Source organism: Pelodiscus sinensis, chromosome 19, assembly GCF_052426305.1.
Source record: "Pelodiscus sinensis isolate ZL-2025 chromosome 19, ASM5242630v1, whole genome shotgun sequence".
NCBI classification, from domain to species: domain Eukaryota; kingdom Metazoa; phylum Chordata; order Testudines; family Trionychidae; genus Pelodiscus; species Pelodiscus sinensis.
Window position 1 is genome coordinate 11,683,309 of NC_143070.1, and position 12,451 is coordinate 11,695,759.

General features: G+C 57.8%; 1 protein-coding gene across 1 annotated transcript; it reads right to left on the reverse strand.

The window, feature by feature from the left end:
• Positions 1-977: 977 nt before the first annotated feature.
• On the reverse strand, positions 978-12,169 carry LOC149522171 (zinc finger protein RFP-like). The gene is made up of 7 exons (XM_089770542.1): positions 11,708-12,169; positions 8,160-8,255; positions 7,187-7,417; positions 6,832-6,854; positions 5,669-5,784; positions 3,685-3,732; positions 978-2,355 (listed from the first exon to the last, which is right to left on the reverse strand). The coding sequence occupies exons 1-7, from the start codon at positions 12,122-12,124 to the stop codon at positions 1,838-1,840; spliced, it is 1,449 nt and encodes a 482-aa protein (XP_089626668.1). The 5' UTR covers positions 12,125-12,169; the 3' UTR covers positions 978-1,837.
• Positions 12,170-12,451: the final 282 nt, after the last annotated feature.

Here is a 12,451-nt window from a genome sequence, read left to right on the forward strand (position 1 = left end):
TCGGAAGGGGCATGCTAATTTTGAAAGTGGGAATAGGGAAATCTGCGGGGGATTTAAATATCCCCCGCATATTTAAATAAACATGTCCGCCGCTTTTTTTCTGGCTTGGGGAAAAGCCGGAAAAAAAGCATCTAGACTGGCCCGATCCTCCGGAATAAAGCCTATTCCAGAGGATCTCTTATTCCTCCTTCGCGAGCCTGCGAAACCTTCCTGCCAAGGCTTGCCCACCGCTCGATCCTGGTCCATATGGACAACACAGCAGCAGTTTTCTATCTCAACAAGCAGGGTGGGGCACGGTCACCTCCCCTCTGCAAAGAGGCCCTACAACTTTGGCATTTGTGTATCACAAACAACATCAACCCCCAAGCGGAATACCTCCCGGGGTGCAAGAACCTTCTAGCGGACACTCTGAGCAGATCCTTTGGAGCCCACGAGTGGACCCTCAAGGAATCTGCTCTCCGCTGGGTTTTCAGCAGGTGGGGTTATCCCCACCTAGACCTGTTTGCCTCGGCAAGCAATACCAAGTGCAGGAGCTACTGCTCCCTGATGGGAATGGGGAAATATTCCCAGGGGGATGCCCTGACGACTATGTGGCCAATGGGCATCCTCTACGCCTTTCCTCCATTTCCCTTGATCTCCAGGGTATTGACCAGGGCGAGAACATTTCGGTCCTCGATCATCCTCATAGCCCCCAGGTGGCCCAGACAGTTCTGGTTCCCCATCCTGGTGGACATGCTGGTCCAGGACCCAATACCTCTCCCTCCAGTCCGGGATCTGCTGACCCAACCCTGGGGCGAGGGAGTCATGGCTCACCCGGATCTCCGGTCTCTCCACCTAATGGCATGGTTTATCCGTGGTTGAACCAACTGGAAAGGGAATGTTCCCGAGAGGTTCAGAGACAGCAAAGCCCCCCCCCCCCTTTGAGGCAACAATCCATTTCCTAGACGGGGGAACACACCAGACAGCAACCGCACAGGGGCAGATGGAAACATTTTATTGAAGTGAATGATTCACACACAGTTCCCAACACACAAGTTACACAGGGGCTGGGCAGGGAGGGGTCCCTGGCCTCTGTGTGTTGGGGGCTGGGAATGGGCGACAGGGGAGGGATCACTGGATGGTTCCTTGTTCCGTTCACTCCCTCTGGGGCACCTAGCACTGTCCACTGGGGGCCGACAGGACACTGGGCTGGACGGACCTTTGGTCTGACCCAGTCTGGCTGCTCTGATGTTCCCTGGTGAGCGCCTCCCATAGACTAGCTCAGGCAGCTCCCTGCCAGGCCTGCTGGCTTGTCCCAGACACTCCCATCCCTCCATAACTCAGGCTGGGGGCTCACAGCGTCGTGCCAGGGATTTTCTGGGCAGCTACAATTCCAGGCAGCGCCGTTCAGCGTTGCAATAGCCCAGCCCCTGCCTGGAGCTCGCTCCTTGTCTCCAGCTCTGCAGGGGAGAGCAACGTTCCCAGCAGGCAGCAGTTTCAGGCACCGGGGCCGGCTGCTTTTCTGAGCCCAGATGGCCCCCAGAACCCCTAAGCCAGGGGGCTAGTGAGGGGCAGAGCCGCTGGGTTGGTCGATTTGTGTGACTGGATCTGAACTCTGCCTGTCCCCAGCCTGGCTGTTAGCTCTGCCCCTGCCCAGCCCCCAGCTCTGCCCTTCAGGGCCTGTCTGCTCCCTGGGGCTGCAGTAGGGTCCTTCCACCTCCCGTAAGGGGAGCTGCAGGGAGGGAGGGGGAGGAGCTTCTGGGGTCACAGAGAGGAGGAGCCAGAGGCGGGGTACAGGGGAGTCCTCCAGGGTCACACAGACTGGGGGGTGTGAGGCCAGAGGGGCTGGACAGGGCTGTCATGGAGACAGTCGGAGCTGGGTGTTTGTGCTCCACCTCACCCAGATCCAGGGTCGAATTCTCTCCCCAGGGAGGGAGCCCGGCGGGAAAGTGAAGATCGGGGCCTCGGTTCCAGCAACGATAAATGTCACCTGCCCCCGGTCACAGTCCAGGCAAACCCGGATCCTGCTGGGGGGGCGCAGGGGTAGGGGGTTCTCAGGGTCAGTGAGAGCCTGGAACTGACCCCCGCACCACCCCACAGCCCAGATCCCGCCCTTGGGGCTCAGGCTGATCCCTCCCTTCCTGCTCACAGACTCTCTGGCCACCCCCACAGCCCAGTATCGCCCATCCCCCACCTCCACCTCCCAGTAATGTCTCCCCGAGGTGAAGCCCTCACGGCCCAGCACACAGGGGCTAGTGTCAAATCTCTCTGGGGTGTCGGGCAGTGGCTGCCGTGTCTTTTCCCGTCTCACACATTTCCCATCCTCCGACAGGACGAGTTTGGGATGCGCCGTGTCTGGATCCAGAGTCACACTGGCTGGGGGGAGAGAATCAGAGCGTGAGGGGCAGAGCTCGGCCCTGGGGGAGTCGATGGCGTCAGGGACAGAATCTGCCCCACCTGGGCAGTGATTCAGGGACTCTCCTTCCTCCAGGGGCACCCGGCTCTGAGTGGGGAGCAGCCCTGAGGTCTCGGCCCAGCCCAAGGGGCAGCTCACTCCCCGGCAGGGAGGGGCCGTGGCAGAGAGAAGGGATCAGAGGGGCCCTGACACTGGGAATCTGCCCCCCCTCTCCCTGGGACGGGGACAAGTGACTCTGGGCCGGGGACCCCAGAGGGACAGGATGGAAACTGCCTGGTCAGGGCTGGCTGAATCCAGGCCCTGCCCTCGGCTGGGCCCCTCTCCATTGAAATGTCCCTGGGTCCCAGCTGCCTCTGGGCAGGGTTTGTGATTCCCCTGTGACACGTCTCCCCCCACGGCACGTCTGGGCTCGGCTCCTTTCCCGCCGCACTGGGGCTCTGGGCCGAGCTCCGACCTGCCCCCCACCAGGCTGCTCAGCCTCCGGCCCAGCGCCCAGACTCCGCAGAGCCAGCAGGGAGGGGCAGGGACTGGCCCCAGCTAGGCTGGGCGGGAAGAGGCTGAACAAGGCGAGTCTTGCACTGGGGGTGCCCAGGCACCGTGCGGAGGGAACGGGGGTGTCTCTGTCCCAGCCATGGCAGGAGGCTGACTCAGGGGTGACAGAAGGAAGAGGGGCCCCAGGGAGCTGAGGGGGCTCCCAGCGGGGGCTGGGCGGAGGGAGAGAGAAGCTGAGCTCACGCGGGTGAGAGAGGAAATGGACCAGAGCTCTGCTCTCAGCAGCTCCCCAGCTGCCTGAAAAGGGCCCAGGACTGCCCCTGTCTGAGCCCCGGGCCCTGGTGCTCTGGGGTCTGATCCATCCCGTCCCTCTCAATCCATCTCCTGCCAGGGGCAGGAGAAAGAACAACGTCCCCGAGTGCCCCAGAGTCCATGCTGGGCACAGCCTGTCAGTCACTGGGGTGGGGGGGAGAGAAACTCTCCTGTTGGACCCCCCGCGCCAGAGAACAAGGGGCGCTCAAGGCCTAGAGGAGGCAGAGAGGGGTGAGGCCAAGGGCTTTGGATACCAGAGGGGGGTACAAGCTGAGGCAGGGAGTTGGGGGGCTGGAGGGGCTGAGAGCTCTGGGGGAGCCCTGGGGATAGGGGGCTCTGGGTAGGGGGTTGGGCTCTGGGCTGGGGCTTTGGGGGGGTCTCAGGAGGAGAAGTTTGGAGGCAGGAGGTGGCCCCTGGGCTGGAGGAGGCTCGGGAGGGGCCGTTTGTGGGGCTCTGAGGGGGGCATGAGGCCCGAGGCAGCTCACCTGGTCTGTGCCCTCTTAGGGTTTTCTCCAGTGCGGCCGGCAGAGTGTCTGGGGGGAGGGGAGGGGGAGATTCAGGTTTGCACGGGGAGCCCAGAGCTGGGTTGTCATGTGACAGACACACTCAGGCCTTGCTCACGTCCGGCCTTTTGTCGGTGCCTAGGCCCAGGCCCTGCAGAGCCTTTGGCATCAAAGCTGCTTTCGGCACCTTGGTCCCTTGGTGCTAACGGAAGGTTCAGAGAGTGTGAGATCCTGGCTCTCGCTGGGAGCTGTTTATCCCTGGGGAAACTGAGGCAGGGGTGGTGGGCTCCATGGGCCAGATGCACCCTGTGGCAGCAGAGCAGGGCGAGGAGGCCACTTGTGACCCGCTGCTCAGTGGCTGCAGGGGCTGGGGCCAGGGCTGGGCCTGGCTCACGCTCGGGCAGAGTCACATCCCAGTTCCAATGGCCCCGTGTGCCTGGGCCAGGGCGCAGAGAGCCAGGGGCCCAGTGTCACACTGAACACGTCCCTTTGTCCCCGTCCCCCCCCGAATCCCTTTGTCCCCGTCCCCCCCCAATCCGGCCTGTGGACCCCCCTGCCGGGACCCTCAGGCACACGCAGCTGCCATGGTTTAAAGCTCAATCCCTGCGGCTCTGGGCTCTGCAGCAAGGGGGGGGGGGCTTCATGTGCTCGCCACACCCCCAACCCAATCCTCAGCTCCGATTGGCTGGAAACAACCGGCCAATAGGAACTGAGAGATTGGCCTGGGAGTGGGGGGCAGCACAAGCCTCTTTCCCCTCTCGGAGCTGAGAGCCACATGGAGGGAGCAGCCTGCAAGTTCAGTGATCTGGGGCTGCAGCAGGCAGGGAGCCCAGCCTGCCTTGGGGGATGCTGCAGGGCTGCTGGCTGGGAGCTACTTAGGTAAGTGCCTCCCAGCCACAGCCTGCCACTGGCACCCCAACCCCTCCTGCATCCCAACTCAATTCCCTAGGTCACCCTCCAAGCCCTCTGTACCCCCTGCCCCAGGTCACAGCTCCCTCCCAGAGCCTGTACCCCCTTCTACCTTCCTACCCCCTTCTACCTTCCCCTGCACCCACACTCCCTCCCTCACCCTGCACCCCAATTCCCTGACCCAGGTCACCACCCCAAACTCCCTCTCAGACCCCACACCATCTCCTGCACCCCAGTCCCTTACCCCGTGCGCCCTTCTGCACCCAAACTCCAACCTAGACCCTGCGCCCCCACCACAGCAAAGTGGGGCCCTTGGCCACTTTCCAAAATCTTGGAGTGGGCCCCACCAAGAATTATTGCCCCCCCCCCAGCGGATTGATGGTGATTGGCTCAGCTTCAGCCTGGCGAGCCGTGCACTTGTCATAAGGGAAATGTTTCCTACAGGGACCTTGCTCTTAAAGTGCCACATTCCTGAGTTGCTCTGCGGGACACAGACGTGTTGCCCACACAAGGTGCTTGCAGACAGACACCCAGAGTGACCTGCCCAGGACAGGGAGCCTTGTCCAGAATCCCCTTGTGGAGAAGTGACCACTGCACATCAGAAAAGAGAGTAACTTCAAAATCGTTTGGGCAGGAAAAACCCTCCAGCAATTCAAAGTTCCTGTGTGAGCCGTGTACAAGTCACGCAAGGTACTTACTGTCCCTAACACAACGGGGATTGGAACAGAACTCGTCTGGATGGTTCTAACAGGTCAGATACTGTCAGGGGGGCTCCTACTCTCGCAGGAGAAATGCACCATGACCCGCCTGTGCCCCAGGAGAAGGTAACTGGGCGTGTTTCTCTCCCTGGCGTTTCTCACTCTCACAGTCACTGTCATTGCAAAGGCTGCTTCTGAACAAACAAGAGTTTGAATTAATCAACCTGAGTGTCTTGGAACCCAAGTCTGGGCCATTCACCCCCCAATTACATGGAAGCATCATCTACTTATGAACCAATTGACCAGCACCATTCTCCTTCCACTGTCTCACTTTCCCCTGCTCCATCCCCCCTAGGTACCTTTGAACTCCCTCAGCGTCTCCGACAGCACAATAACTTTTTGGGAGAAACCACGGACTCGCTCCTCCAGTTCAGGAGCCATCTCCTCTGGCCGCTGGGCCTGCCCCTTCTCACAGCTGGGGAGAAACAACGTCCCATGGTGACCCTGCAGTGGTTCCCAGCCTTTGGGCCCCTTTTCAATCTATGAAAATTTCACGGACCGCTTCCCCTCCCTGGGGACAAAAAAAGAAAAGGAAAAGAAAACGGAGGATCGGGCCCACCGCCACGGGCCCAGTCCTTGCTTTTGAACTCTCCACAGATCCCCTGCAGTCCCGTCACGGACCACCAAGGGTCTAGGGTTGCCAGATACTTTCACAAAAAATACCTCCCCATACATGGTGCGCCCTTGAACCCCACAAACACACCAAAAAAAGCATCACTACGCCTGTAAGTCCCCAGGCTCCCTGCTCTCCGGGCCCCCTCCAGACGGGGCAGTGGGAAAATGTCCCAAGCGTCCTTCCGACTGTGAGAAACAGAAAATACCGGACATTTTACCAGAGAGAGTCCGCAAATACCGGACTGTCTGGGCCAATACCGGACACTTGACAACCTTACAGGGGTCTGTGGCCCACAGGTTGGGAGCCGCTGTGATCCTGCCTTGAGTGACTCAGTTCTTAACTTCTGGTTAGAGGGTATTTGAGTCTCCATGACCAAGTCGTCCCTGGGCCTCCAGGCGCTGAGGGACAGGAGGTTCCTGGGGGAAGGGCTGTAGAATCTGCCCGCTGGGGACGAGACTGAGACACCAGCTCCCCCCTCCCCCGTTCATCCCACACAGGTCTCCAAACAGCCCTCGGACGGGACAGACCCTGGATCCCTGCTGCCCTGAGCTGGATGGTGCCCAGCGCCCAGCAGGGACAGGCCCATGTCCCACCCCTCAGTCCTGGGGCAGCCAGTCCCCAGGGAGGTGACATGGGTAGAATATACCACAGGCCAGTCTGCGCCTTTCCCTGGGGAGTTGCAGAGTCGTCTCTAAAGGGGCGAGGGCCTCAGGGTTAAATGGGTCAGAGATTTGAATCCCAAATGTGACCTTCCCGCACGTTCTGCTGTGGAGCCCTGGGGAGAGGCAGCGACAACTTCACTGCCCAGTGTTTCCCCTGCGCTGTGAGGGGGTGAGAGCCACTGACCTGCTCAAGGTGCTTCTGATGTCCTGGGGGAGGCGGGGGGGGGGGGAGAGAGAGAGAGAGAGAGAGAGCGTTTCAGTTCCACCTGACACACACTGTGAATTCCAAGGGAGGGATTTGGCGAGCGAGGGGAGCGAGGGGAACTAGGCTTTGCCTGGCCCCAGGGCCATGGATCCCTGAGCAAATGGGGCTTCCCCTTCTCTAGTCTCTCTGTGCCTGTGGGTCTGCACAAAACAACAATTCCCATGCCAGGAGGGCGCACACGGAGCTGCCCTGTGACCTCTGACTCCTGTGCCCACCTGTTAGGGGCTGTCCTGTCTCTGTGGTGGGATCCGGGGAATTTCCCCCTCAGTCTCACCTGCAGGAATTCACTCGCTGGCTTCTGACACTTCCCCTCCAGCTCCCGGATCCGCTCTCTGAGATGGGAAATCTGCACCGAGAGTTTGGTGACAGTCTCAGTCTGTGCCTTCACGATCATCTTGTCCAGCTTCTTCAGCTGGGCCAGCAGGAGTCGCTCTTGTTCCTCCAGGAACTGCCGCAGCTGCTGAAATTCGGCCACAATCTTCTGCCGCTCGGCTTGTGTCTGTTTCTGGAAGAAGAACCAAAGGAAGAACATCACCACCACCACTAGGGGGACATGGATAGAGCCTGGGGCGCTTCAAGGAGCACGGCGTGTGCAGGGGGAGAATCTCTTTGCAAATTCTAAGTCACCGGACAGTGAACAGTCTCCTGTGGTTACTAGAGAGAGAATTTTCTCACGTCTTCCTGTTTGGCCCCAGAATCTCATGAAGCACGTTTCTGTGTCTGACATGCTTTGGATCGTGAGTAGCTGATGGTCCCAGTGATGCTGATCCAAAGCAGCAGGGAGCAGGACTCCACACTAGCCATTGGTGACATTTTCCTCGTTACATTTTTTTCCTGGGAGAATGAAGATTTGTCACCAAAGAAACATTTCGGCTGCGTCTAGACTGGCATGATTTTGTGCAAATACTTTAACAGAAAAGTTTTTCCGTTAAAAGTATTTGCGCAAGAGAGTATCTATACTGGCATGTGCTTTTGTGCAAAAGCATCTGTGCCAGTGTAGATGCTCTCTTGCGCAAGAAAACTCCAATGGCCATTTTAGCCATTGGGCTTTCTTGCTCAAGAAATTAACGTGGCTGTCTACACTGGCCCTCTTGCACAAGAATTGTGATTTCTGGGTTCATTCCCCAGCTGATCAAGAGAAACTGTAATCCAGTCCCTAGATTGTCCTGGCCGCTCCTTAGCGTCTGATTCCGGATCAGCTCCCTCCAGCTTGCTCCAACGGCAGGGTAATAACGCCGGGCACCTACCAGATACTCCTGGCTGGTCTCCTCCCTGCTCACTTTCAGTCCCAGCAGCTTTTCTCGCTCGGCTCTCAGAGTCTTCAGCTGGGCCTGGAGCCTTTCCTGGAGACACAGAAACATTTCATGTGACTAAGCAAAACATCAAATGTGAGATTTGCTAATCATTTAAAAATAGATCATTTTCAGTTCAACCCATTTCTGTAATGTCCTGCCCGCAAACATTTTTAATTTTGTTTCTGCTTGTTATTTTCAGGACTATAGGGAGGGGAGCTGGCCCAGCACAACCACGCACTGTACTCACGACTGCAGGGACCGGCAGGTTTATGGGATCAGAGACAGAGTCACAGTAATAGACACTGGGGGTATGTCTACACTACAAAGTTAGTTCGAACTAACGGACGTTAGTTCGAACTAACTTTAATAGGTGCTACACTAGCGCTCCGCTAGTTCGAATTTGAATCGAACTAGCGGAGCGCTTAGTTCGAACTAGGTAAACCTCATTTTACGAGGACTAACGCCTAGTTCGAACTAGCTAGTTCGAACTAAGGGCTGTGTAGCCCTTTAGTTCGAACTAGTGGGAGGCTAGCCCTCCCCAGGTTTCCCTGGTGGCCACTCTGGCCAACACCAGGGAAACTCTATGCCCCCCTCCCGGCCCCAGACCCCTTAAAGGGGCACGGGCTGGCTACGGTGCCCGTGCCAGGTGCAAGCCTGCCAGCACCCAGCTAGCAGACCCTGCACCTGGCACGGCACAGAGCCACCCACCCGATGCCCCCAAGCCCACCCCCTCTTGCCGGGACCAGGCTGGCGGCTCCCGGGAGCTTGCCCTGGACTGCAAGAGGCGGGCACCTTCCTGGGCTAGTGCGGACATCGTGGACCTCGTCCACGATCTCCGCACTAGGCACAGGAAAGTGGCCGTCTAGGGCAGGAGAGCTGCCAGCCTGGCCACCCAGGACCAGGTGTGCATGAAAATCAAGGGGGTCCACTGAGACCCCCGACACTGAGCCCTGAGCTTACAATGGCCGTACTGGGTCAGACCAAAGGTCCATCTAGCCCAGTAGCCTGTCTGCCAATAGCGGCCAACCCTAGGGACCCTGGAGGGGATGGACCGAAGACAATGACCAAGCCATTTGTCTCGTGCCATCCCTCTCCAGCCTTCCACAAACTTTGGGCAGGGACACCACTCCTACCCTCTGGCTAATAGGACTCCATGGACCCAACCTCCATCACTTTATCTCACTTCCCTTTAAACTCTGTTCTAGTTGTAGCCTTCACAGCCTCCTGCAGCAAGGAGTTCCACAGGTTAACTATTTGCTTTGGGAAGAACAACAACTTTCTCTTACTAGTTTCAAGCCTGCTACCCATTCCTTTCCTTTGGTGTCCTTTAGTCCTTCTTTATGGGAACTCAGGAAGAACTTTTCTGAATGCACCCTCTCCACCCAACCCCTGCTTTTAGAGACCTCTATCCTGTCCCCCCTCCGTCTCCTCTTTTCTAAGCTGAACAGTCCCAGTCTCTGTAGCCTTTCTTCATCTGGGACCTGTTCCCAACCCCTGATCATGTTAGTTGCCCTCCCCTCTCCCAGCCTTTCTCTTCCCCTCTCCCACCTCCTTTTCCCAGTCTCCCCCAGTTTTTTTTCAATAAAGACAGAGTCAATGTTGGAAGAAACGTTATCTTTATTTTGTACATCAATAAGAAGGGGGGCTAAGGAAGGGTAAGTGGAAGGAGGTGAGGGAGGAATGGGGTACGAGCCCCCGATGGGGAGGACTGGGCTGGCTCTGCGGGCTTCTGGGGGTGGAAGCTCTCCTGCAGCCCCCCAATTACTCCCTCTCCCCAGATGGCAGCCTGCGGCAAGTGCAGCCGGGCTGATGGCCGAGTGGTGTGATGTGCCCAGTGTGGGCACTCAGGGCACTCCAAGCCAGAACTTCGTTGCAAGCGGGGCACCCCTTAGAACTGTGTGTCCGGGGTGGGGGTCGGGACCCTTTAAGCGCAGCCCTCGGCTAGCCTGAGACAGCATCTCCATGCTCTAAGTCCTCCTTTTATGCCCTGCCGGCACTGCTTCCGGCCATCCTTAAGCCCTGTTCAGAGTCCACTCAATGTGAACTTGCTAGTTCGAACTAGCAAAACGCTAGTTCGAACTAGTTTTTAGTTCTAGATGCGTTAGTTCGAACCAGCTTAGTTCGAATTAACTAATTCGAACTAAGTTAGTTCGAACTAGCGCTGTAGTGTAGACATACCCTGGGAGTGTTTTCAGAGGGTTTGAAATTGTCAGACTTTGTTACCGTAGGGAGCTGGGGTCACATACTCCGAGGCTGCATGTGCAGAGGTGGGGGGAGATTGCAGGGGAGGAAGCTGGAGGAGAGGAGGGACACCACGAGCATCAGGGACCTCCAGAGAGGCCAGGGCGCATAGGGGGAGGGGGAGAGGAGCAGAGAGGAGAGACACAGCCAGGCAGGTGCAGGGTGAAAATCTGGCCAGGCAGCCACCCGTGATGACCTAGCTCTGGCGATTGCAGGTGTTTGCAAACACTCCTCAGTGCCCCTCCCCTGTTCCCAACCTGACTCGTTCTTTACCCACCTGCTGCGGGTCATGTGCATGAGGCTGTGGCTGGGGCTAGGAGCTCTCTCTGGCTGGCTTGTCCAATGGGTGCCCCAATCACTCCCTGGGCCCGGAGAGGCTGGTGCTATAGACACCAGTGCATTCTACTAACTACCAATTATTGCCATTGCCATTAACGTCAGCATGGACACGTGGGGGGCACAAGGTTCCCCCACTGAATCTGCAGAGATAAATCCCAACGAGGAATCTGCAGGAGTGGAGCTCTCCCTGTGGCTCAGGAGAGGCGGGTGGGGACGAGACTGGGCACAGGCTGGCTAGCCCTTTCAAGGGAGTAGCTCTCAGCAGGGTCCCTGTAAGCCGGGCGCTTTGGCAGCCACCCAGGAGAGATTCCAGTGCTGTCCAGCTGATTAGCAGAACGCCCAGTTGCCCACAGCTGGCAGCAGGTATTTCTATGGGTGGTGCACAGCCACACATGCCTTGGCACACCAAACAAAATTTATTCCACACACAGATGGAAAATTTAGAAGGAACATTGGTTGTGAGCCCTGCCTGAGACACAGTCAATTCTCCTCCCCAGGAAGGGACAATGAAGGGCAGGGTGAAGGGTCGTGGGATCCAACCCGGCCTGGAGTAGGTAAAACAGAGGCCCAGGGAAAGCCACAGGGAGGAGGCCCCTGGAGCAGGCAGAGGAGACCCTGGATCTTGCTCAGGATGATAAGGTCAAACTCCAGACTCAAAGTCCTGAGAGTCCTGGCTGGGAGAGCAGGGCTGTTACTGGCCACACAAAATGCCACCGTCAGTCTTTTTTGGAAAACTGAGGCAGGGCTACCCCATGCCACGAGGGGCACTCGGGCATCAATGACCCTGCTGCGGTGCCCTATCACCAGACCGTCCCTGCTGCCTGCAGTCCCACCCCTGATCCTATCGGCTAGATTCCCAGGGCGGGAGCTGCTCCTCCTCAGTCCCAGGAAGGCAGGGATCACAGTTGGCATTTCCCTACCTGGAATTCTTCGGCAGCTTCCTCGGCAGGAATCACGGTGTGACCTCGGTGCCCCTTGGATCTGTCGCACACCAGGCAGATGGGGATTTCATCCTCTCTGCAGAAGAGCTTGAGAGGCTCCTGGTGTTTCTCACACAGTCTCTCTGGGGCTGGTTTCCGCCCTGCCTGCAACTGGAGTTCTCTGGCTGCATCCACAAAACTCCTCAGCTGCCTGTTTGGCCTGAGGTTCCCCTGGGGAAAGGTCCGTCTGCACTGGGGGCAGGAGACATCTGCAGTGAGCCCCCCCCAGCACTGGGTGATGCAGGCTCGGCAGAAGCTGTGATCACAGTCGAGAGACACCGGATCGTCAAAATACTCCAGGCAAATGGGACAGGTCACTTCATCCTGGAACTTCTTTCCTGTAGTCGCAGCAGCCATGGCTTCTCCTGCAGAGACCAGAGAGTTTAGTTTCACTTTTGTCTGCTGGGAAATGGGCAGGTTGCAATTTAGATCAGTCAGTGCCACCTGTCTGGGCATGTTCTCCTGCTCTTTTCTTTTTCAGACTCTATGGAGCCTTTACATAAAGTGTGATGAGTCCAGACTGACAGTGATTCCTCCGAAATATCTGCCAGGCCCCAAACTTGGGCCTAAGCACTCAGGGTGCATCTACACTGCCTGCTTATTTCGGAATAAGCTGGTCTGGAAGATACATTCCAAAATAAGAGCATCCCCTCTACAGGGAAGCCTCAAAATGAATCCGAGACA

Bases quoted from the DNA above. Each gene is read 5' to 3' on its own strand.
- LOC149522171 (XM_089770542.1), bottom strand. From the start codon at position 12,124: ATGGCTGCTGCGACTACAGGAAAGAAGTTCCAGGATGAAGTGACCTGT. The intron at 8,256-11,707 runs GTAGGGAAATGC...CTGTGTCTCCAG, and splicing joins AAGCTGCCGAAGAATTCCAG to GAAAGGCTCCAGGCCCAGCT. The intron at 6,855-7,186 runs GTGAGACTGAGG...CGCCTCCCCCAG, and splicing joins CAGCGAGTGAATTCCTGCAG to GACATCAGAAGCACCTTGAG.